General features: G+C 41.8%; 2 protein-coding genes and 1 long non-coding RNA gene across 3 annotated transcripts; 1 reads left to right on the top strand and 2 right to left on the bottom strand.

Annotated features, from left to right (window-relative positions):
• Window positions 1-481: 481 nt before the first annotated feature.
• On the bottom strand, window positions 482-2,128 carry LOC311051656 (E3 ubiquitin-protein ligase TRIM39-like; the record flags this gene model as incomplete). Its single annotated transcript, XM_084066240.1, has 1 exon — window positions 482-2,128. The coding sequence occupies one exon, from the start codon at window positions 2,126-2,128 to the stop codon at window positions 482-484; it is 1,647 nt and encodes a 548-aa protein (XP_083922366.1).
• A 2,527-nt stretch (window positions 2,129-4,655) lies between these two features.
• LOC311052761 (transmembrane protein 205) lies at window positions 4,656-12,139 on the top strand. The gene is made up of 4 exons (XM_084067960.1): window positions 4,656-4,674; window positions 6,937-7,226; window positions 7,872-8,035; window positions 9,026-12,139. The coding sequence occupies exons 2-4, from the start codon at window positions 7,127-7,129 to the stop codon at window positions 9,326-9,328; spliced, it is 567 nt and encodes a 188-aa protein (XP_083924086.1). The 5' UTR covers window positions 4,656-4,674; window positions 6,937-7,126; the 3' UTR covers window positions 9,329-12,139.
• Window positions 12,140-19,752: 7,613 nt separating this feature from the next.
• On the bottom strand, window positions 19,753-22,514 carry LOC311052291. The gene is made up of 3 exons (XR_014601494.1): window positions 21,966-22,514; window positions 20,624-20,850; window positions 19,753-20,402 (listed from the first exon to the last, which is right to left on the bottom strand). It is a non-coding gene; the product is annotated as an uncharacterized lncRNA (long non-coding RNA).
• Between the last annotated feature and the right edge of the window lie 4,505 nt (window positions 22,515-27,019).

The following is a 27,019-nucleotide window of genomic DNA, read 5'->3' on the forward strand; positions in this document are numbered from 1 at the left end:
CAGACGTAGTAAATGTAATACTTGAACGATACCTTGCAGCTTAATAGCTAGGAATCTGATCTGGATTAGTGATTGAGTAAAAAAACTACTTATAAAGGGTTAACCGGGACCTGGCCGACCCACTTGCAGTGGTAAGAACTTAAACAAAGATCAATAACCTACCTATAAATTACTTTTTATAAAGTCTGTGTCCCAATTGGCTTACTGGTTTATTCATACTGCCCCTGGTACTCCATGCACTCCGCTTTTAGCTCAGCTACCTTGACGCTCATCAATATGACGTAGGTCTTGTCCAAAAATGGAGTTTCATAACGTCAGACTGGCCTCCAAGTACTCTGATGTGAATCCTACCACTTCAACAGGGTGTTTGGACATGTTATTATGGACACTGGCCACTGTAATGCCACACACAGTGTGGACAGCCTCCCAACCTCTTGGCCTGGAGAAGGCAACTCATTTTCATGTAAAGTGGAGGATTAGACTAGTCTATGTGATTGACAGGAGAGACGGTCAGAGCAGCAGAGTTTTTGCCATCATTATTAACACCAGGACTGAAGAATGGATAGAGATTATCAGCGAAGGTGCAGCCAGTGAAAGAGTAGATGTGAACTCTGGTCTCCACATTATAAAAGGAGACCAGACCCTCCTCGTAATCCACAAACACTCCCACTTTCTGGAGCTTCTCTCTTACAGGGAGGAGGACAGAAGGGCCAGCAGCAGCCTTGTACTCAATTCCTCTCCTCAACACTATTGTCCAGTAACCATTGCTGGGGTTCAATGTGATTGTTCCCTTCCTGTTGATGGACTCGCTGGCCACTCCTAAATCCCAGTCAGTCTTCCCTTTGACCTGAACCTCATAGTAAAATCTTCCGGAGGAATAGCTTTCTTTTCCTAAGACCGAGAGAAATGCAGAGAATCTCTCTGTGTTGTCTCTGAGTTTCTTCATGTCGCCAACGTTCACTTGTTTTCCATCCTCAGACAGGATGAGTTTACAGTGTGCTGTATCAGGGTCCAGAGTTACATCCACCGCATATTGCTGGATCCTCCTTAGCTCTGTATCAGCGTCACGCAGCTTCTCCATCTCTTGACTGAGTGTCTTCTCCAGCTGAGCCACAGCTGTCCTCACAGTCTCCCCATACGAAGACTGATTGACGTTGACCTTTGTCCAGTCCTTGATGGGTGGAGGGGTGTTGATGGACCTGAAGTTCTGAAGGAGGTGGAGGTAGTCTTCAGTGTGTAAGAGCTGCTTCAGCTCAGAGCTTGTCTTCTTTAACTCTGTGATTTCCTGTTCCATCTCTCTCATGAAGCCTTCAGCCTGTTCCTCTGTGGTTTTCTGCTTCTCTTCAATCACACCAATGAGCTCAGCCTGGCCTCTCTCAATACAGCTGATCAGAGAAGCGAAGACCTGCACACTGTGTGCTCTCTCCCTGTCTGCATCTTTCTTGCTGAGCTCTACTGAGTGTTTGACCTTCTGGATCTTCAGTTGTCTCTCTTGGATCATCTGCTGAACTTCAGCCTCTGTCTTTCCCATCTCAAACTTCTTTTCTTCATATTCATCTTTCAGGGATACAATCTGATGTAGCCTGTGGTCTGACTCAGTGCAGAACTGACAGACACACATTTGGTCAGTCTTACAGAACAGCTCCAGAGGTCTGTCATGTTTCTTACACAGAATGTCTTCCAGGTTCTTTACAGGGTCGATTAGTTTGTGTCGTTTAAAGGCAGAGACTTTCTGATGAGGCTCCAGGTGAGTCTCACAGTAGGAGGCTAGACACACCAGGCAGGACTTCACAGCATTGTGCTTGGTCTCAATACAGACGTCACAGTAGATTCCATCTGCTTTAACAGGTGCTTCTTGGCTTGTGTTGTAAATACTTGTCAACGTATGACTCTTCCTGAACTGATCAGCCAACTCAGAGAGAATTTTATTAACAGAGAATTCCAGCCTTGTATAAAAGGTTGTTTTACATAAGGGACACTGACACACATCATTACTGTCCCAGTACTGTGTTATACAGGTTTTACAGTAGTTGTGTCCACATGGAATGGCGATTGGATCAGTGAACACATCCAGACAGATAGAACACAGGAACTGATCTTCAGACAGGAGACTGCAGGCAGACGCCATTTCTACCAAGGTGAAAGAAATGTATATTTCCTGAATGGTACCTGCAGCTTAATAGCTATTACTCTGATATGGCTTGTAATAATTGTAAAACACCTACTGGGAACTGGCCCAATGCAGGTTGTCCTTACAATACATAACTGGTATGAATAAGGTGGAATATTGAATATTGTTTACAGGTTTGCCCTTCAACCTGTGCTACAATAGATTCTATTATTTATAAACTGGGTATGTCTCTAAATACTGCCGTTGGAGCTCAGTGAGGCCTGCTCTTAAGCCGACCTGCCTTGACACTTGCATCAATATGACGTCAGTATAGCCCATATATTGAGTTCAATGGCTTCCAAGTACTCTGATTGGGTTATATAGCAACCATTAAAGTAAAAGGCTCCAATCATCCGAGTTACTCCAGTCCAGCCCCTTCTTTATTCAGCTATGTGTGTGTCTGCTCCTGAGATAGACCGGCTCAGCTAGCTCTGGTCCGTAGTAGCGTTAGGAGGGGGAAAAACATTGTTACTCCAGTGCGCCACCTTCAGATCAGGTCAATGGAATTGATCTGTAGGTGACGCACTGGAGTAACGTTCTTCCGTCCGGTGGAATATTTCTTTTTTGGCCAAAAAGTGTATTTTACACAGAAGGTGGGGGGCTGAGAGTCTTTCCACCAAGGAGAGTAGGCTTTCAGCACATTAAAACCATCTTTGCTTTGGTTGAGTTGCAAAAGTGTATTCTTTATTTTTTACTAAAGTCGAGAGATATTAAACAAATGCCCAAAAAGTCACATAGCGCTAAGGAGAATTCCTAACTCTATATGGACCAGAGCTACGGATCAGCCTGATTTCCGCTTTCGCGCCGGAATCTCCCTTTAATCCTGAGGCGAGATGCCTTTTTAACAGCTTATGGAAATCTCTACAATATTACAAAGGCTCTAACTGTGGCTATTGGACACATGTTGAACGGGAGGAGTAGAACGGAGGCACTACTTCTTCCCGGTGGGGGCTCCTCACTGGCAGGTGAGTCAGTAGGGTGCAGCAGTAGGGTGCAGCAGTAGGGTACAGCAGTAGGGTACAACAGCAGCAGTAGCAACACAGAAATGTGTGTGGGCTGGAATTCAAAGTTTTCAAAGTGAATGTTTTTTGGCAATTCCTTCAGGTTTCAGTAGATTCAGGTGTGTCAAGAAATGCAAATGTAATGACCATGACAATTCAAGCAAAGGCTCTGGTTCTGCATGAATTGTCTCCAGACGAGAGTATATGAGCTTTGGGCCCCTGAGCCTCAGGGGCCCAAAGCTCATATACTCTTGTCTGGAGATAGTAAAAGTACTGGATTACCAAATCAGCCTACTAGGCCTCAGGCTGAGGCCTAGTAGGCTGATTTGGTAATCCACCCTGCACTCTTCTCCTGAATATGATCAGGGATGCAACATCAAACTAAATGAGTTAATTGATTATTAAATGATCAATTTCAATAAAATAATAGATTTTCAGAGATTCTTTTCAAAATAGCCAAAACAACCGATCTACAAGCTCACAACATGTAACAGTGTGCGATGCATGTCAGCTTGTAGATCGGCTATTTTTGGCCAACACTGTTATACACCAAAGAATAAAACAGGGCGTAAGTGGTTCATAATAATAAGACTAATCAATTATAAAAAATAAAGTATTTTTTTTGTGTTGATTTGTTGGTTCAATATATTAAAAACAAATGTTTAAAAAAAGCAGGCTTTTGATTTAGGCTTTATGAGTTAGATTATTATCACAAAAAACACATTACCACTTCAGTCCTATGTATATTTCGGCCATTTGAAAATAGCCGATCTACAAGCTCACAATGCGCTGCGATGCAAAAGCATTGTGAGCTTGTAGATCTGCTATTTTCAAAATATCGTTTGAATACATTTGAAAACTTGTGAAATAGACATTCTGCACAAACAATGAGTACTTTTACTTTTGTACTTTAAGTACATTTTGATACCAATACTTTTGTACTTTTACTCAAGTCAATTTTGAATCCCGGACTTTCACTTGTAACAGAGTATTTCTACTCTGCAGCATTGATACTTACAAAAAAAATGTGAGTAGCCTACTTTTTTCCACCACTGCACGTTGGACTCAGATTCCCACAATGCAACGGGAAGGTGCAGGCCAGGAAGTACCGTTAAAGTAAGTGAGGAAAGTTTACTAGTCAACAGAGTGGCGTTTCTCTGCAGCAACACAACACATCTGCTGGGGGTGAAGGTAGGTAATGCACCTTTTAGCATTAATATTATCATTATTATTATTTACAAACACATGTGGATCCATGTGCAGCAGCTGATCTGTGTTACTTTAAAACACTTTGTTGTGTCTTTAAATGCGATCCATATCGTCCATATTATCAACACACTGCAGCCTGTGATCTTCATGCAAGTTGCTACAGTGTAGCTACACTGTAGCTCTGTGCTTATTACTATGTGGCTACAATGTAACTATCGATTACTTCCTACAGCGATTGTAGCCGATCATATCGAATATCGCCGATCTGCAGAAAGCTCGATCACAGCGTGAATTGTGAGGATTTTGTGTATTTTTAATCCTCCCCCTCCTCTCAAATTGATATTATATAACAACAACAACAAAAATCTATTATATTTTATTTAGTGAAGTGGATTAGTTGTGATCAGCTGTTGCAGCAGCTATAGCTGCATATTAATTATTATGAAGACTTTATTATTCATTGGTCAGGTGAAGGTGACTTTGAAACATATGGGTTTGTGTTTGACTGAAATGTAGTGACTGGCTGCTATGGAAAGTACAAAAATATTGGCATCAAAATTGAAAATAGCAGATCTACAAGCTCACAACGAGCTTGTAGATCTGCTATTAGGCCATTTTCAAATAGCCTATGTATAAAATAGGCCTAAAGTGGTTAATGTGTGTTTTATAATATAATCATTTATATCTGCAAAGTAACTATTAACTAAAGTGTTCAAATAATTGTAGTGGAGTAAAAGTACAATATTTACCTCTGAGATGTAGTGGAGTAGAAGTAAAAGTATGGAAAACTGGAAATACTCCAGTAAAGTAAAAAAAATAACTCAAAATTACAGTACAGGTTGAGTTGACTTGAGTAAATGTACTTAGTTACTTTACAATGAGGCTCTGGCTATGTCATTGACTGAGGTCAGCACTGTGTTATGTAATCCTGATACTTATTTGAATGAATAAGACATTATTTATATAACCAATCTGTATGGTAGTCCAGTGTGTTAATACGATATACGTAACTATAGTACATGTGTAATGGTTGGAGGTGGTCTCCATACTCTTCCATTGATACATTTAGACCCTGGTATAAGGTAGGACACCTGCTGGTTGACAAGTAGTACTGCCATGAGCTCATAAGCCCAATATCCCCCCCCTGGCCAAGCAGGGATTGCCACTTAGTAGAAATGTGGGTTTCTCGTTGCAAAATGACCCAGGTCCGAAACCCAGGTATACTGTGTAGGTACTAGGTAGGACATTAAAGTTATAGCTTGCAGGTTTAAATTTAGCTCAGTGGAACCTTAAAATGTAACTTATTTGGTTCCACTTGTACACTCTCAGAGTTGCACTCTGAGAGCTCCTAGGCATAACCATTTGGCCCGCAGAGTTCCTATAGTAACCACTAACTAACCACAGTGCTTTGGCTGTGCTTTCTGGGAAAGATGCTGCCCTCTGCCCCACTAACCTGAAAAGCTGTTCCAGTGTTTGGTGTTGAACCTTTAAGGCGTGTCTCTCTCTCTCTCTCTCTCTCCAACAGAGTTGTACACTCACTCACTCATTATTACTGTTCACTGATGTGTTGACAGGCACAGGTGTGACATTCTCCCATGTGTGTGTGTGTGTGCAGTAGGCCAGGACACACAGCTCTTATCAGACGCAACTTTTAACGTACAATAAATATTAAGGTTGACATGTACCAATACCATTTTTTCCCCCTTCCCGATCAGTGTTGCCAGATTGCGAGAGAAATAAGCAGCCAGGTCTATGAAAACAAGCCCAAAACAAGTGACTAATAGGCCACATGACCTGTATACATATATATATATATATATATATTGAAAATAGCCGATCTACAAGCTCACAACGCGTCTTCATAGAAAGACTTCATAGAAAAACAAGCCGAGTATTTCTACATTGTGGTGTTGATACTTTTACTAAAACAACAAATGTACTTTAAGTAGTTCTTCCACCTCTGGTGCTATGATATCTGCATGTAAGTTGCAACACCCTCCACTGACAGCCCATTCATGAGACAGAAAAGTCCTGTCTGACTGTATTAAACCTGTTTTGAAATTGCACATACAGTATGCAGGACGGTGAGGGATTTAAAATAAGTGCTTCCAAACTCAAACACAATAGAAGAATCATGGCTGCACAGAGTTTATTGACAGAAAGTTGCTCATAACATGTCCAAGCCAACGGTATTTATTCTTTTTACGAAAACTTGACAGGGACAACGACGATAACCCAAGCTGTCCGTATAGGTTTAAAATTGGTGAATTTATAGGTTTAAAATTGGTGAATTTATTGGTTTAAAATGTGTGAATTTAGTGCCGTTTAACACAATCAGATTGGACTTTTCTGTTTCATGAATGGGCCGTCAATGGGCATAACAGTATCGGAAAAGCTGCCGATACTGTCTAAAATGCCGGTATCGGTGAGTATGCCAGTCTATGCCCTTCCCATACCACATCATTGATCACATGATATGTCATTTACAGTAATCAGTTGTTTTGTATTTTGAATGCTTCAGTTGATGTTGCTCTTACAGTATGTCTGCATTCCCAGACTGTCTGAAGTGGAGGATAACGTGGGGGGCCCTTCATCATCCTATAACTCCCCCAGGAGAGAACAGAAGAGGGAGAGGCGGGTGTTGGTGTGGTTGCTCCGTGGTGCGACGTGACGCGGTGGAGTCAGGAGTCTGAGGAGGGGCTGAGTTTGTAAACGTGAGCAGGAGGAGGAGGAGGAAAGCATCATCATGGCCACCGACCGGGACCCTAACTTCACAGCCAAGCTGCTGCACCTGCTGATGCTCTCCACCTACTGGGGCATGCAGATCTGGGTCACCTTCATATCAAGTTTGTACCTCCACTTTGTTATAGCGCCCGTACGTAGCCGAGAGCCACGCCATATGAGCTTGTAGATCTGCTATTTTTGAGAAAAGAAATCGTGAAAATGTTTGCAAATCTTTGAATATATATATACATTTTTCACTCAAATATTTGCTTCTGGTGGGGCTCCCTGGAACAAAATATTGTCAGATGAGGGGGGGGGGGGGCAAATACATATCATTTTGGGTGGTCCTTCACATGAAAAAAGTTTGAGAACCACTGAACATTTATTTTTTTAACTGTTAGGATTTAAACATTTGTAGAGTCCCCCCAGAATCAAAGATTTGAGTTAAAATGGAGTTAAAAATGTTTAATTTCAACCACTTGAAAATCTAAAGTCACTATTCTGGGGTGAACCAAGTAAGTACTAAGTATAGACTAGGGTTTAAGAGCCCTGCTGACTTTCATTTTCATCGATAGCAAAGAAATAGGCAATCTATAAGCTCACAACACATCACAACGTGTCATTGTAAGCTTGTAGATCAGCTCTTTTTCGTGTGGGACACGCCACACACAATCTGACATCTTAGCTATTTGAGTTCAGTCACTGAATGGCTAAAATGAGACCCAGCCCTGTGGTAATAATGTTCCAATGCTTTTCTTCTCCCGCAGGCTTCGTGATGAACAACCACCTGAACAGACACACGTACGCCTTCATCCAGAGCCGCCTGGTGCCTTTCTACCTCCACCTGGGCTCGGCCTGTGCCTTCTTTAACCTGGCTCTCTACGCCGTGTACCACCCCAGTGACCTGCTGGACGAACGGGAAGCCTTCCAGGTTTGAATATTTTATTAGGCAAAAAAAACTTAAAACAGCACAATTACATTTATAATACTTTGTCTAAAAGGTCTGTCCAAAAAAGTCCTTGCGGTCTTGTTTCCATTCGGGCCCTCGGTATTCAATTCATAGACATATGTAGTAGCAACCAAACAGTTCAAATAACACAAAAATACAGAGAAAATAACACTATATGTACAAACAAAACAAAAATGCAGGAATACAATAAAAATAACATATGTACAAAAAAAAAAGGGGGGGGGGGGGTGTCGTCTGTCTAACGGGAAAATGGTACTACCTCCTCTTTTGGCCTCCAGAAAGGTGAGTTTTTAGGGCTGTTTTAAATGAGCCCAGCTAACTGCACTTTTTGAGGGATGTTTTTTTTTTCTTTTATGTCACATTCCTAAAACAATAATTTGGTGACCAGTGGACCGGTAGGCAGCGGTCCCGGTAGGAGACATCTTTGTGTCTCCTACCAGGCTAGTATCACAGTGCACTGGCTGGATACTGAATCTTACGTACTTGTTTATTTAAGTACAGGACATTGTTTGAATTCCTTTGATGGTTGACTGGTTGATCCTTCATCTGACATGACATAGCACTTATAATAATCTGTAAAGAGATGTTAGAGATATATTACATACTGTTATGTTGCTAAACAGGGTTCGCTAACGGCTATACTTATCAGGCTAGCTATATGTTGCTCTGAGGCTGACCTTAAATCTAGAATTTTGCTGAGGAAAATAAACACAAAAAAGTATTCAAAATGTGCAGGATGGGTATGAGACTGTTTATACAAACATAAATAAAGAGACAAATGAATAAAAACACATCCTGTAAAAAATGTATTTACTAAAAAAGGAAGACACAATAAAGAACAACAATAACAGAAGAAAAACAAATAGTCTAATAATCTAATTATTTATGTTTTTGATCAATAACTTTTTAAGTCCTTTTTTAAGTGGTTGACATTCGTATCTCTTCCCCCAGATCTTCATCTTCTTCGTGTCGGTGACGGTGTCGGCCGTCAACGCCCAGTGGTTCGGCCAGATGACCTCAGAGATCATGGCGTCCATGCACCTCATCGAGCAGGCGTGCGGCCTGGGCCAGGACATCGGCCTGACGTCCAACCGCGAGGCCTACGCCAAGCTCTGCGACACGGACAGGAAGTACAAGTACCTCAGCGGACGCCTCTGGCTCTACCGCCTGCTGTCCTCCCTGTGCAACCTGGGCTGCATCGCCTGCAACTTCTACAGCCTCTGCTACACGGCCGAGAACCTCGTCACTTTGTAGGGAATTATGGTTAGCTCTGAGTCCAGAGCGTTGGCGAGTTCTCTCTCTCTCACGCTCTACCAGGCACGGTGCTTTTCCCATAGACAGAAACTTCCGTGCGAGGTCTCCCGACTGGCAACCCTGTAAGCCACAGCCCACTGAGACCCAGACAGCCACAGCCCACTGAGACCCAGACAAACAGCCCAGACAGCCACAGCCCACTTGCCAATGTAAATGTTTGTTTGCATTTGCTTGTTTCTCTCACGAAACCTGGAAGCCTGGCAACTCTGTAAGCCACAGAGACAAACAGCCCAGACCGCCACAGCCCACTTGTGTTAGTTTGCATTTGCTTGTTTCTCTTGCAAAACCTGGCAACCCTGTAAGCCACAGAGACAAACAGCCACAGCCCACTTGCCACTTGTATAGATAGATAAAGAAAGCGGATTTCGCTACTCACCGAAACGGAACGCAGTTTTATAATGTTGAAAGACCATTCTCCGGGGTGGGAAACAACGTCTCAGGACCCCGCCTTTTTTGTGTAAAAAAAAATCACTTTTTGGGGCATAACATGAAACATGCCCGCCAGACGGAAATGATTTTATTCACTCAACTTCGCCCTCTACAGATCTGGTCAATGGTTATTTATATTGCACGAGAGCTATGAATATGATATGATATGATATGAACTTTTTAATTGCGAGGACCCCCCGGCTTGGTATGAATTAGGCCACGGACCCCCGTAACTCCAAGAGTGTCCAAATGGAACCAAATGGGTCCATTTGGTTCCATTTGAACACTCTAGGAGTTACAGACCATTTGAACACTCTTTGAAAATCCAGGTAAATTATTGACGGTTAGGAATAAAAGGGACCCTTGCAAGTCTATAACTTTTGGTCCACTCGAACCGTCTCAAGGACCCCTGAGGGGGGTCCCCGGAAACCCCACTTTGAGTGAGAAGAGCCACTGAAATACACACACCAGCTCAACCCGTCACTCCAAACACATGTCCTTCATCTCCGAAAACAGAAGAAAAGACGCTTTTCTTGGGAGGGATGTCAACGCCCCCAAATTCACACCGAAATCGATTTGAACCGCTGCCATTATCCGATGAACAGGTGTGTCTGAAACACCTGTGAAAGCTAACGTGGACCTTCGTGGTGTTTTACTCCTCGTCCTGTTTTTTCACATCACAGCTTGGCTTCTGGTCGGCTGCCGCTCTGTCTCGCCCGCTTCTCTACTTCTCTCAACCTCGCCGCGGCCCTTTTTAGCGGTCGCTCTTCTCCACAGACATGTGCATCGAACCTCGCCATTTGTGCTTGTATGAACTTGCCGTTAAGTCGCACATTTTAAATACGTTAATACGGACGTCCCCACTGAGCCAGTTAGTTTGAGGTATAATCCTTATTCTCATGCCAGGGGGGAAATATGAATAGTAGCGTTCGTTCAATACGTGGACTTTAGCTCTTTGTTGGTTTCTTGTTTTTCTGAAGATACACGTTGATACCACAGGGAGACCTACGACAATCATAGCTTTCCACGCTGTGGACTGAACTACGACCACCATAGCCCTCAAAACAACCATTTGCTGTGGAATGCAGCCTGAAGATTTCTAGTTTTAGAAACGGCATTATGGTTTTAGAAAATGGGATGCATTTTAGTTTAACATCACAAACAATGCACGGCACCTTTTTCCACTGAGTGGCCACTAAGCCAAAGGAAGACACCTCACCAGGAATGCGTGAATGAATGCTGCTCCGTCCAGTTCAGTCAGCTCACTGAAACTCCAAACCTTCAACACCTTCCAACTTAAAGATCCAGTTAGTCCTGTTTCTCTAGTTGTGCTGATACTCTTGCTAGTAGTTATCCAGGCTATCGCCTGAAATTTGGAAATACCAATACAGTAAAAAAAATACCTCAAAATTGTACTAAAGTACAGTACTTGAGTAAATGTACTTAGTTATTTTACACTATAACAAAAATATTTTCAATCATTTATGCGTTTACCCGAGATAAACCTTTTTGTCCTGAAAATTCTGGTGTTCAAATGAACTGTCCCTGTAAACAAATTTTACATAATTATCAACTGTAAGAAATATAATGAATAGTAACCTCTCATACGCTTGTTGTATGCTTTATTTATAGCATCCTTAATTGATTTGAATTTTATTCGATTCCTTACCCAACCCGTATCAGCAGGTAGAGACCTCTTGATTGGTTGGCTATGCAAGGCTATATCCTTAACTCTATGAATGTAACGTTTTATAATGCAATCCCGACTGTTATCGTGCCTTTTAGATGGATATTGTTTGTTGTTTCATGTCGTCTGTGTTAGTTTTTATGAACAGTTTTATTCTTTGTTAAAAAAAAGAAAGAACAAAAATGTAGTCACTGTACTTTCATTGAAAACAGAACATGATGGCTTTTGTAACCAAACTTAATGGATTTACGTTAAATCTGTACAGCAGTTATGTTGAAAATCACCCTCAAACTTTGCTATAGTTAAAGATGGTGTAAGTGATATGTTTTGTTAATTTAAGTGTTAGATAGCTCTATATTAGGATGGTAATCATTGCTATAGAGTGTTTGTTCAGTAACACCGGTCTCCCCGTCAGGGTCAGGATACACATTTTATATAATCATCCGTGAGAAATCATGCAGAAGTGATGAAACCAAAGAACCAAAAAAAATGGAACCGGAACACTATAAATCTGAAACTGATGATTGGTCCTTGTGGGGTTCTCTCTTCTGATTGGATGGAATTGTGAAAACGACCTGAAAATGTATTTTCTGTGCATTAAAGAGCTGGAGAAACAGGGAGACGCCTGCAATCCGTGTACGTAGCGTTCAGTTGATTTTCAAAATAAAATCCCAAAATCAAAAATCGGAAATTGTCCGTTCAGTTTATATCCGTTCTTAAGTCCCAAAATCGACAATAAGAAATTGGCTTCATCTCATGAATGGAAAACGGAAATAGACCCGTTTTTTAACTTTATTTTTTTGTTAAACACAATTTTTGCCAAGATATCAAGTATTACTTTATAAGCCCGTATCTTGCGTTCAGTCTATTATTCAATGTGAAATCCAGAATCAAAAATCGAAAATTGGCTTGATTTTCAATTCTAGCCTTTCATCTACATGAATGGAAAACGGAAAATTACCTGTTTTTTAATTATCGATCATTCATATGCATTATTATACAAAGTTACGGATAGGGAGGGGGCGGAGCCGAGTCTCCACCCCCTCGCTACGCGCCATCTTGGTGAGGTCGTAACGTCACGCTTTGATATCGCCGCAAAGCAATCTTCCAATCACTCTGCTGCTCCGTCCAGCTCCATTCATATTATCTCGGTGTTCAGACCCACGCTCACTGGTAAGTTGATGAAATTACTTTATTTATTTTTTGCAACACTGGCCAGACAGCTGCAGCGTTATAAAGAGAAACAATAGTTTTATTTTATGTAAATCGGCTTTAGTGCTTATCTTAAGAAATATAGCCCATAGAGGAGAATAGTAGACCAGGGGTCTTCAATGTTTTCCAGGCCAAGGACCTCTTAAGAGATGAAGCAGGGACCCCCTCACTGCATATTGTATAAAATTGTGTTGCACGTTAAACATCTTCATATATTTCATAGACAGCTTCATAGACTTGTTTGACAGCACTAATGTGTTGGATTCATGTTAAGTTGTGCATTGTGAGCTTGTAGATCTGCTATTTTCTGCTAATGTTCCCCTCAGAATAGGGATGCTAGGGTTGAAGTGGTTAATGTAACGCAAAGATTTGGGCCCCTCTGTAGTAACACTGAGGATCCCCTAGGGATCCCGGACCCCCTCTTGAAGACCCCTGGTCATGGCCTGTTCCCCAACTGCAACTGCTTCTCAATAGTCTAAGACTATTGAGAATGTTTTTTGTAACCAGTGATGGTTACAAAAATACTCGTTTTCAGTTTGCTTTGTTTTGTTATACCTAGTCTAGCAGCCAGGATTATTATGCTCAACCTGTAATGTACATTTTTGTGAGTAGTGAGAACATTTAATCAAATATGAAGACAGAGAAGTTTGGTTCATGTGTGCACTACTGCAGTGCACTAATGTGTTTAGTATGATAATTGTAAAGAAAATAAAGCTGTATTATGTTATTAGTGAGGTAGAGGCGCTTCATTGTGACCAGCACTCAACAATACACACCTGAAAGGCAGATATTTGTGAGGGGCTTGTATATGTGAGCTTACAGTAGGTTTGCATTATTATTTGATTTTCTGTACAATGATACTGTGTTTATTTTACATTATCGAACCTTTCTTTGTTTTCCAGTACGATCGAGGACTCAAACTCTGGCTGCCTGCCTCTCCAAGACCCCATCTACTGCTGAGAGGAAGGAGTTTGTGCTGGAGTTTTACTAAGACTGGTTGAGGCAGATATTCCCCTTGAGAAAGCTCCCACACTGGCTGCAAAGCAGGGAGGATCCCTTCCAGCTCTGTCCCACTTCCGCTCAGACTACCTGCTAGAGCTGTTACCTCAGTATGTGGAGGATGTCAAGAGTGCGGTGGAGTGAAAGGCCATCTATGTTTTATTAGATGAGACAACAGATGCCTGTGGTCGCTGTGTCCTCGGAATTCTTCTGCAACCCGTTGGCGAGCCATCTCTGACATCAGATATTGTGTTCCTTGAGAGAGTCAACTTCAACACTGTGTCACAGGCAGTCATCTCTTGCCTCAACAGCTACAACATCAACCTCAGTGACGTGTGGGCTTTTGTCACAGACTCAGCAAGCTACATGAAGAAAGCCTTCAACATCATTCTTCATGGCCTGTTCCCCAACTCCAGACACATCACATGTCTGGCACATCTCCTCAACAGGAGACATCCAACCCTTCTGCTGCCACTATCCATGGTCAACTTGACAACCTCTACATGTTTGAATACGGCTGCAGTGCAGGGGCTGAAGACTGGCATCCTGGGACCAAAGAGCAGCTGGGGGAGCTGGATGAGAATGAGCATGATGCCTACTCTCAGCTCTTCCAGAAGACCATGGCTAACTGCTCTGCAAAGCTGCAGGCTGTGATGGAGAGACACCCCAGCATGGATCTCTTCAAAGCCCTCCCAGTGTTTTACCAAGCAATTGGCTGGTCTAAGAAAGAACATTCAGGACTATGTCCAGGTGGCCCCTGCCCTTACCCTTGTGTCAGCTGAGGAATGACATCGTTACGTCCACATGGACTAGAGTGATGCTGAGTATGTCAGTCCTGTGGAGTGGTGGGCTGCCAGGGAGGACAGAATGCCCACTCTTGCCCCACTAGCATCATTGTACCTCCATCACCCCGCTACCTCAGTGGATGTTGAGTCTTTTCTCACATTACACTATGCTGCTTACAGTACCGACGGAGCCTGACTGAACACAACATTACAATGATGCTTATTGCCAAATTCAACTGTCGGCAGAATAACCCCCACTGACTGACTGAAAGCCAGAGGCTGGCTATCTGGCTGGCTGGCTGACTGACTGCCTGACTGAAAGCCACAGACTGACTGACTGACTGACTCAGAATGCCTGGCTGAAAGCCTCAGGCTGACTGACTGACTGACTGACTCACTCACGCTTTAATGGTTGTTAAATGTTGCCTTGTCTTGTATAGAATGTTAAAGTTGTTCTTTTCAAATGCATAGACTTGCAGAAAAAAACAATCATCTGTTTTTCAATGATTATTTAATGTTCCGGAAGTGCTTTGTATCCTCTCTTGAACAAGCACTATATCTGTTGTATGTATTTGTTCCAAATTTATTTATTGAACAAATTAATTAATGTATGTTTAACGATTATGTAAAATGTTCTTTTTTCCCCTCCTTTTAATTAAAAAAAAGAAAATCCAGCATCCATATTCTGGGGATAACATTAGCCAAAAATAGCAGATCTACAAGCTCACATCGCGCCGCATTATGCGGCGCGATGTGAGCTTGTAGATCGGCTATTTTTATGAGAGAGAATTCGTGTAAAGGAAAGTACAGTTGCAACTCAGGTCTATTTGTCTTAGAATAGAGAGTGTAAGTAGTTAAAGTAAACTGTTCCTTTCCAATGTACAGACTTGCATACATACAGAAAAAACAAACATCTGTGGTTTAATTATAAATTATTTTTATTTAAATTGTTCTAAAAAAATATCAGTTCTCGCATTTGCACTATACTTATTTATGTATTTATTACATTATTTAGAGAATGAATTTATGTATGTTCATGTTGGACCCATTGGTAAATTATTGTTTTCTTAGATTAATGTTTAATCTACCTGTTCCCAATGCATTTCAGTGGCAAATTTACATTTTATTGCACATTTGTTATTTGAATTGAATATGTACTAAAGAATGTTCATGAAGGAGTGAATTAGTATTGAATAAAAAATGACAAAATCAAAGGTTTGACTAATGGATCTTACTTTGTGGTACTTGTTATTCTTGCTCCAAACACATTGATTATAGTACTGGATAACTGTCTAAAACCTTAAAAAGTCACCCCGCAGAATCCCACAGATTTTCCTCCTGAATCACCACTGAAAAACAGAAAAAAAACTGCAGATTCCGTTTGGGTTTACTGATCAGATCTTCAGGAGTCAGCAGGTGGCGTGTCCACAGCGAACAGTGGCTGAGAGAATGCGATAATGGTGTCATTTTTCAGTACAGTGTAATATATATATGTATAGTTATACATTGAGTACTGTTACGGCCCTATGTGGCCTCATATTGTGTTTTTAACCCTCTGAGTGTTTTCAGTGCCCTACTTGGTAATGGAGGGTGGAGTAGAGATTGGAGGAGTGGCGTGGTGTCTGGAGACACACCTGGGCCTCATTCCTCATCATCATCATAACCTTTATTTCAGCTCGGAGTACAGTTGAGGGGCAGGCCCTCATTTTCAATGTAGCCGAGAAACAGAACACAGTAATCAACAACAGGAATAGACATTCACATACAGCAACATAAGATGCATGAATCAGAATACAGAAATCACTCAAAAAAAACTAAAATACTCAAAGAACTAGAACAGATCTACCAAAATTAAATTAAATAAAGCAGTTACAATCCTGAACAAAATTGTTGGAAGTCATTTCCCTGAAATGACCTAAAGATGGAAGTGATTTGATTTTCAAGGGCCTCTGGAGCTCATTCCAGGCAGATGGAGCACTGACAGAAAATGCTGTCTTGCCTAACTCTGTCTGTGCAAAAAGAACCTTGAGTGTCAGGAGATCAGTTGAGCGGGTCTGGTATGTAATAGGGTTCTGATCCAACATAGAACAAATATAAGGGGGCAGCATTCCTGAGATGGCTTTAGAAATAAATACATACTGTACCAGTGCTTATCACGCCTCTCAGATAGAGAGGATAAGCCTGCGTTCCCATAGAGTGTACAATGATGGGTACCATAGCTGTCACCAGTGACCCATCTTAGGGCAGAATGGTACACAGTGTCGAGGCGCTTTAAAATTGATGGAGTAGCAGTTCTATAGATAATGTCTCCATACTAATTGTTTTCCTACTGGATGCAGGAAAGCAAGATTTATTTCTATAGAGACAAGGTTTTCAATGTGAAATTTAAAACACAATTTCTCATCTAGCCAGATGCCAAGGTAATTGTATTCCGTGGCCCTTTCTATTGTAGCACCACTTGAAGAGGTTATGACTATATTACTAAGGTTGGTGGTTTTAGCCCTAGTGAACAGCATGAATTTAGTTTTGCTTGCATTTAAAACCAGTCTAAGCTCAACCAGGGCAACCTGAAGAGCATTAAAAGCAAGCTGCAGCTTCCTCAATCAGCCCAGACAGCATAAAAGCCTGGGAGAAGCTCCTCATCAGCCTTTTTACCATCCGTCACCTCCATGTGCTGAACCCTTTCTGTTAGTTAGCTGGTGTTTGCTACTGTAGGTCTATAGGCTGTGTGCCATACCTTTTTCCTGCTTAGTGCGTAAGTAGGTAACTTTATTTACTTAGTGTTTAAAGTATAGACTATTCTTAGATAGGAAACGTAATCATATTCCAAACCTTTTTCCTGAGTATAATAGAGAAGGGAAGCTTGTAGGGATGTGCCGCCATTTATTTTGTTCCCCCTTTTGACCCTGTTTTGTTTAGTTAGGGAGCCTATACTGTAACTTTGTTTTGGTGGAGTTTAGGTTGTTTTCTTTTCAGGTAGGGTTGGGGTATTTTGGCTTTGGCCACCCTGAAGTTTGTTGCTTTCCCTGATCTGCTTAATTATCCATTGTAAACTTAAGGTTGATCCTAATATTAATGTACACTTTTTCGTTACCTGTGTATGTGTTACTCCTTAGCCTCTAGACACCTTATAAGGTCGTAACAAGTACACAGTAGCTAGGCACACATCTGTTTCTGGATCGCTGGAAGAGGAATCGGGTATAGGAAGGGTAGGATATTCACACCAACTGGGTTTAAATGGTTGAGAATGCGATAATCATGATTTATGTGTCATGCCATGAGTATTACAGTATAATAGTACATGATGTATTCTAAATTATATAACGAACAAATAAAGGGTTGGAATTAAAGAGCTAAGATACAGTATTATGAACAGTATAAACTGGTAGAAATGTGTTAATATGTATTGTAGGCCTATACTGTTTGGACTAGTATGGATGGTGCCATAGTGAAATATAAATGCCAAGACATACAGTAGGCTAGGACGCCTGAAGGTACAATATTAATAATGTACACATTCTAGACAGCAATATCTATAGTGTTAATGTCTTTGTTTGTACAACATATACCCAGTGGTGGAAAAAGTACTCAAATGTTTTACTTAAGTAAATGTATTAATACTGCAATGTAGAAATACTCTGTTACAAGTAAAGGTCCGCAATTCAAAAGTATAAAAGTATTGGCATCAAAATGTACTTAAAATACCAAAAGTAAAAGTACTGGAATGTCCCATTTCAAGTTTTCAAATGTATAAACATCTTTTGAAAATAGCAGATCTACAAGCTCACAATGCGTCACATCGGAAGCATTGTAAGCTTGTAGATCGGCTATTTTCAAATGGCCAAAATGTATATAGGGCTGAAGTGGTTATTGTATGTTCAGTAATAATAATCAAAATCTACAAAGTACTAGTAACTAAAGTTTTCAAATAATTGTAGTGGAGTAAAAGTACACTATTTACCTCTGAGATGTAGTGGAGTAGAAGTAAAAGTATTGGAAATTGGAAATACTCAAGTAAAGTACAAATACCTCAAAAGTGCACTTAATTACAGTACTTGAGTACATGTACTTAGTTACTTTCCATCAATTCAAGTCTCCATGGGGTGACTAATCCATAGAAAAGGTCATTTTGGGGGTGAAATATCCCAAACACACAAAGTGAATGTTACAGATTAACAGCTGTAGGTATATGTACACACTGTATACCTCCGACTGTACAATACATAACATTTACAGTACACCAGTTTAGTGTTCATACTGTTCTGTATATGTCACATTCATACCTACGCTTACAGTTCATTCTATTTATATATTATACCAGGGGTCTTCAAGGTGTTTCAGACGAAGGACCCCATAGCTGAGAGATGATCAGAGATCCCCACTACATATTGTATACAATTGTGTGGCAGATTCAAACTTTTCATAGATGTCATAGTTAGCTTCATAGGTTTGACAGCACTATATTGGATCCATGTTCATTTGTATTTTCAGACATTTAATCACTTAAACCATAAACTTGACCTTTCACTTGGTCTGCCCCCCCCCCCCCCCCATCTACACCAAACCTCATTGCCTATAAATAGCAGATCTACAAGCTTGTAGATCGGCTATTTTCCCTAAAGTTCCCTCCAGAATACACAAAGATTAGGCGGCCCCCTGTAACTCTGAGGATCCCTAGGGGTCCCTGACCCCCTGTTGAAGAGCCCTGTATTATACATACACTAATTGTTGTCAACGTGGGGTTCAGGGACCCCCCAGGGGTCCTTAATATATACGTAGCATCAACATCTGTTTTAAGCACCTCCCTGTACATTGGCTATTTGAAATATAACCAAACTCCATGCTCCTCGTCTGAGTCGTCTCAATGTGATGTGTTGTGAGCTTGTAGATCGGCTATTTTCAGAAGAATTTGAATGTTTTTGAAACATTTTACAACACAAACATAGTATGGGGGTCCCTGGGACAAAATATTTTCAGATGGGGCTAATACATATTAATTTGGGGGTCCTTGACATGGAAAAGTATGAGAACCATTGCATTGATTATAGTGATAACACATGATTCTCTTGTTCTCAGCCACTTTATCAGTAAGAAGAATCTCCTGCAGTTTCTTCCTCCTTGGACATGACACACTGTAACTCAGCTGTAGATGCGAAACTGCATTTTGTTGTCTCAGTAGTGCTTGTACTCTGTGCAGTGACAATAAAGTTGAAACTAAATCTAATCTAAACATCACTCATAAAAACAACTGCTTAATTTAAGCCAAGTAGGACATTTATCAATAGTAGGCTACAGATTACAGAATATGCAAGGCAAATAATGGCATTCAATAAAACATTTTATTCACAATTTAAGTGCAAGCTCTTGAAGTCATCTCTTTTAAGAGCTTGAATCCTCTTCACGAGGCTACTACTGCACAAAGATTAGTACATTTTTCGTTTTGGTGAAGCACATTAAAATAGTAGATATGTAGAGATATACAGTATGTATGTATAGAGAGTTCACAATATAGTAGTATAATATAGCATATAGTAAAGTATAATATTAGTTTAGATTAATATAGCTGTTTTTCCCCCTTTTGTAAAGGCTAGTGTGACTAATCATGCCATGACAGATCCTACACTATCTGCAATGTTGAATCCTCTGCCAACCAGTACAGTACACAGTCTCCAGGAAAATCTGATGGACGCTGGTGGTGACGCTGATCAAACTGCTGGGCTTTTGAGCAGTAGGCACGGCTCTGTTGGTGGCCAGCGTCATGCTGCCTTGCCTGGAGTGACTCTTCTTGTAGCGAGGGTCCTGCTGCTACACGCTGTGTTGGGAGCTGCCTGGAGTGCAGATGGTCTTAATTAGACTCCTTGGAGGTGTTTCAGGTTATTACTTGCAGATGGGTCAAAAACACCTGAGAATAAAATAAACAGGGAATATTACTGTGATAGTACAGACCGGTAGGATATCATTTAACTTTTAGATCATTTTCTTCTGCTTAAATAAGAGAACACTGCATGCTTCAATCAAATAATACATAAAGCATTGTCATTATCTAGTTAAAATGCTGTGGTTTCACTGACCCTGGTTCTAATGAATTAGAACAATATGCTCAATTTAAAATACACAACTCACGTTACCACGCTTTGACTCAGTCGCTGAAGTGGGCCACAAGCACCTAGAGTAAGGTTCTACTGTGTCTTTCCTCTGGACTCTTGCAGCGCAGCACCTACACGGGACCAGACCTCACACAGTCCAGACTTGCAGTCACAGTGTGCGTCAAGCACCGCCCCAGTGTGCTGTGCTCTGGGGCCATGATCCAGGGAGAGGTTGGCTTCTCCCTCGGTTGCTGAGTGCAGCACCTGAGAATAGAGTAAACAGTGATATTACTGTGATAGAACAGACCGCTAGGGTATTATTGTCTTCAGCTTACATAGGACAACACTGCATGCGTGCAACAAAAAAATCAAATAATATCTAAAGCAGAGGTCTTCAACAGGGGGTCCGGGACCCCTAGGGGGTCCTCAGAGTTACTACAGGGGGTCCGCCAAATCTTTGTGTGATTTTTACATAAACCACTTCAACCAAGTATCCCTATTCTGAGAGGAACTTTAGCCAAAGGCGTTGTGCGTTTGTAGATCTGCTATCTTCGGCAAAGTGGTTTACTATAGCGGGGAAAAAGAGCAGGCTAAGTACAGAGTGAAAGGTCAGGTATAAGTGTTGTTTAAGTGCATGATTAAATGTTTGGAAATACACATTAACATGAATCCAACATGATAGTGCTGTGGAACAAGTCTATGAAGCTGCCTATGAAATCTATGAAAAAAGAAATATTCTATACAATATAATGGGGGTCCCTGCTTTATCTCGCTCTCAGCCAAGGGGTCCTTGGCCTGAAAACGTTGAAGACCCCTGATCGTAATTGTAATTATATCTAGTTAGAATGCTGTGGTGTTACCGACCCTGGTTGTGGTACATTTTGACCCAGTCTTGTAAGACCCTGCTTGTAAGACCAGCCACTGACTGTATGAAAAGTGCTGGGTAACCAGGCTAGTACTTTTTACTTGTGTTTTTCCCCCTATGAAACTCTCAAAGAACAAAGCTTGACTATCTGCATGCCAGCCACAATGGACAGACTCGACTTTCATGAATTATTTTGGGTCATTAATAAGGCCCATATTTGGGCTTTGTTTACGTCTGACTTCTTTTGGGCACACAGTAGCTTAGTCCAGCGTTAGAGTTCTCTCTAAGTTAGAGAGAACTCACTAACGCCAGGGCTAAAAAAGCTTAGCCTTGGATCAAGACTATATATTAGTTGTATTTGATCAAGTCTGACTCAGATAAAATAAATCTACGATAGTCTTGATCCAAGGCTAACAGTAGCCACGCTAACACACAGACTTGCACAGCACTTCTACAGTTCACCAACATTACCTGTCAAACGATAAAACAAAATAATAAAAACAAACTTACTTACCCTTGCACAAATAAGATTGAGCCTCAAGGCTGTTGTAGGCCATCAACTGGTCCATAGTGTAGTAGGCACTGCGTGTAAACACTAAATAATAATCATACAATATCCGGATAATGTATGGCCCGGCGGATAAAGATCCTTATTGACACTAAACTCACTCGTAACAAGCTTATACGGATCGATACCGATAAATGTAATCTTCTCCTCGTATTGTTTCCTCTTAATCTGCGTAAAATGTTCTAGCAGTGACTAGCTAAAGTAGCTGCTATGTGTTTGTTTACAGTGTTACACTTAGCCGGAGCTAACACGGTGCTGCTGGACCGAACCGGACCTCACCAAGATGGCGCGTAGGGAGGGGGTGGAGTCTCGGCTCCGCCCCCTCCCTATCCGTAACTTTGTATAATAATGCATATGAATGATCGATAATTAAAAAACAGGTAATTTTCCGTTTTCCATTCATGTAGATGAAAGGCTAAAATTGAAAATCAAGCCAATTTTCGATTTTTGATTTTTGATTTCACATTGAATAATAGACTGAACGCAAGATACGGGCTTGTAAAGTAATACTTGATATCTTGGCAAAAATTGTGTTTAACAAAAAAAATAAATTAAAAAACGGGTCAATTTCCGTTTTCCATTCATGAGATGAAGCCAATTTCTTATTGTCGATTTTGGGACTTAAGAACGGATATAAACTGAACGGACAATTTCCGATTTTCGATTTTGGGATTTGAGAACGGATATCAATTGAACGCTAGCCTTGGATCAAGACTATCGTAGATTTATTTTATCTAGTAGTAAGTAAAAAGTACTAGCCTGGTTACCCAGCACTTTTCATACAGTCAGTGGCTGGTCTTACAAGCAGGGTCTTACAAGACTGGGTCAAAATGTACCACAACCAGGGTCGGTAACACCACAGCATTCTAACTAGATATAATTACAATTACGATCAGGGGTCTTCAACGTTTTCAGGCCAAGGACCCCTTGGCTGAGAGCGAGATAAAGCAGGGACCCCCATTATATTGTATAGAATATTTCTTTTTTCATAGATTTCATAGGCAGCTTCATAGACTTGTTCCACAGCACTATCATGTTGGATTCATGTTAATGTGTATTTCCAAACATTTAATCATGCACTTAAACAACACTTATACCTGACCTTTCACTCTGTACTTAGCCTGCTCTTTTTCCCCGCTATAGTAAACCACTTTGCCGAAGATAGCAGATCTACAAACGCACAACGCCTTTGGCTAAAGTTCCTCTCAGAATAGGGATACTTGGTTGAAGTGGTTTATGTAAAAATCACACAAAGATTTGGCGGACCCCCTGTAGTAACTCTGAGGACCCCCTAGGGGTCCCGGACCCCCTGTTGAAGACCTCTGCTTTAGATATTATTTGATTTTTTTGTTGCACGCATGCAGTGTTGTCCTATGTAAGCTGAAGACAATAATACCCTAGCGGTCTGTTCTATCACAGTAATATCACTGTTTACTCTATTCTCAGGTGCTGCACTCAGCAACCGAGGGAGAAGCCAACCTCTCCCTGGATCATGGCCCCAGAGCACAGCACACTGGGGCGGTGCTTGACGCACACTGTGACTGCAAGTCTGGACTGTGTGAGGTCTGGTCCCGTGTAGGTGCTGCGCTGCAAGAGTCCAGAGGAAAGACACAGTAGAACCTTACTCTAGGTGCTTGTGGCCCACTTCAGCGACTGAGTCAAAGCGTGGTAACGTGAGTTGTGTATTTTAAATTGAGCATATTGTTCTAATTCATTAGAACCAGGGTCAGTGAAACCACAGCATTTTAACTAGATAATGACAATGCTTTATGTATTATTTGATTGAAGCATGCAGTGTTCTCTTATTTAAGCAGAAGAAAATGATCTAAAAGTTAAATGATATCCTACCGGTCTGTACTATCACAGTAATATTCCCTGTTTATTTTATTCTCAGGTGTTTTTGACCCATCTGCAAGTAATAACCTGAAACACCTCCAAGGAGTCTAATTAAGACCATCTGCACTCCAGGCAGCTCCCAACACAGCGTGTAGCAGCAGGACCCTCGCTACAAGAAGAGTCACTCCAGGCAAGGCAGCATGACGCTGGCCACCAACAGAGCCGTGCCTACTGCTCAAAAGCCCAGCAGTTTGATCAGCGTCACCACCAGCGTCCATCAGATTTTCCTGGAGACTGTGTACTGTACTGGTTGGCAGAGGATTCAACATTGCAGATAGTGTAGGATCTGTCATGGCATGATTAGTCACACTAGCCTTTACAAAAGGGGGAAAAACAGCTATATTAATCTAAACTAATATTACTAGACCATACCCGGTGAAAGTAGTTGCAAAGTTGGGGTTAATGCACGTCCTGTCGCGCGGTTTCTCCCCCGCGCGCGTCCCGTTGTGGCTCCCCCCCTCCCCGTCGTGGCTTCCCGTCCTCCTCCCCCCCGTGGGTCGCGTTGCGTCACCCCTCCCCACGGGCGTGTGTATGTGTATGTGTGTGTGTGTGTGTGTGTATATATATATATATATATATATATATATATATATATATATATATATATATATATATATATATATATATATATATATATATATATATATCTCAGCACGGAGAATGGCCGAGAACAGACAGTTTATCAGGGATCGAAAGTGAGTGTGTACTGTGTAGTGCAGTGGTTCTCCAACGTTTTTATGTCAAGGACCCCCAAATTGACACTTGTTAGCCCGCGGACCCCCATTTGATAGATATGCCAGGGACCCCCATAAGAGACGTCTTTTTTTACGGCTCTAGCAGTGAATCTTAACCATTTTAATTTCAAGGACCCCCAGTTTGACATGCATTAGGGCTATGGACCCCCATGTAATGGCATTTCTATGTCTTGGACCCCAATTTATATAGTAAAGTCTATGTTTATTTAACTCTGAGAGTGTACAAATGGAACCAAATGGACCCCTTAGAGTAAAAGCAAAGCAAAGCAAAGCAAAGCAAAGTTTGTTGTTTACCCAGGGTGTCGGACTAAGCACGAAGCTTGTTTCCAGCCGGACCCTGCATGGAAGCCTTGCTCAAGGGCTATTCAGCGGTGATTCATGATTGATGTGATGAATTGGGGAATCGAACTAGGGACCTTCCGGTATCAAGGCCGCCCCTCTAACCACTAGGCCACCGCTGCCACTAAGTCCATTTGGTTCCATTTGTACACTCTCAGAGTGACAGACCCATAAGGGTCCATTTGGTGCCTAATCTATCATTTAGCTGGGGACCCCCTGGAACTCTGGACCCCACTTTGAGAACCAATGGTGTATTCGTGTGTACACACACACGCACATCCCGTCGTGGAGGCACAGAACACAAACACCCGCGCATATGAGCGCGCACAAACACAGACACACACACACACACACACCACGGTACATCCTCCCGTCGCGAACACACACACGGGCGTCGCGTGTGTGTGTATAAAGTACAAATAAAGTACATTGTGACACGTGGCTCCCTAACGTGCATGCGCACGTGCGTGTCCACGCATACACGGCCGCGGACCAAAGTTGCAATTGTGGTGCGATCAGATTCATCTCCCCCCCACCCACACACACAGCACGGAGAATGGCGTACACACACACACACACACACACCACGGTACATCCATGCGGCCCGTGGCCTGTCGCGAAAACACACGGGCGATCATCTCCCCCCCAGCCCCCAGCCACACACACACACCACGGAGGCACGATGCTACTCCCCCCCCGTCGTCGCAAACACACACACACACACACACACACACACACACGAAACACAGCAGAGTTTTTGACGCACACACGCTCACTTTTAGATCCAGTCCTATTTTAAAAGTCTGCGTATGGGGGATGCACGTATCCGCGCGCCTCGTGTAGCCGGTGTCTCCCGGTTTGGCTCCAATGGGAAACATGGCCACAGGCTGACTAAATAAGCGATTTAAACGGGTAGTTTCGCTGGCGACCTAAAATATTATGCAGCCGACCAAACCTTAAACATCCGTGCGGTTTAGAATCTACCATTAGTTGTGGGATACGATGTATACAAAAGGGTAAACAGCGGAGCCTTGGCGGACGTTCGCCCGATCCTGGAAGAGAACGACATAGAACCGTTCTTTATGGAGCTAATGTGCATCGTGTGTGGGGAAACAAATCTGGAGTGTTTACACAGTAGAGAGTGGGCGGGGTCTATGGTGTAGCGTCGGCGTCGGTGTTGCCATGTCCGCCGATTGTAAGCGCTTGAGGGCCAATGTTGGTGTTATGGGGTTCGTTTGGTTTGGCCTCGTTTTCATAGACCTCGCTGCTTGTTTCTCTCGCGAAACCTGGCAACGACGCATGCGCAGTTTGATCGGAGTCCCAAGACCCCATCCACCGTCAGGTTACTAGAATTATAGTAGGATACTTTACTATATGCTATATTATACTACTATATTGTGAACTCTCTATACATACATACTGTATATCTCTACATATCTACTATTTTAATGTGCTTCACCAAAACGAAAAATGTACTAATCTTTGTGCAGTAGTAGCCTCGTGAAGAGGATTCAAGCTCTTAAAAGAGATGACTTCAAGAGCTTGCACTTAAATTGTGAATAAAATGTTTTATTGAATGCCATTATTTGCCTTGCATATTCTGTAATCTGTAGCCTACTATTGATAAATGTCCTACTTGGCTTAAATTAAGCAGTTGTTTTTATGAGTGATGTTTAGATTAGATTTAGTTTCAACTTTATTGTCACTGCACAGAGTACAAGCACTACTGAGACAACAAAATGCAGTTTCGCATCTACAGCTGAGTTACAGTGTGTCATGTCCAAGGAGGAAGAAACTGCAGGAGATTCTTCTTACTGAGAAAGTGGCTGAGAACAAGAGAATCATGTGTTATCACTATAATCAATGCAATGGTTCTCATACTTTTCCATGTCAAGGACCCCCAAATTAATATGTATTAGCCCCATCTGAAAATATTTTGTCCCAGGGACCCCCATACTATGTTTGTGTTGTAAAATGTTTCAAAAACATTCAAATTCTTCTGAAAATAGC

Source organism: Gymnoscopelus microlampas (assembly GCF_963454915.1).
Source record: "Gymnoscopelus microlampas genome assembly, chromosome: 9".
NCBI lineage: Eukaryota > Metazoa > Chordata > Actinopteri > Myctophiformes > Myctophidae > Gymnoscopelus > Gymnoscopelus microlampas.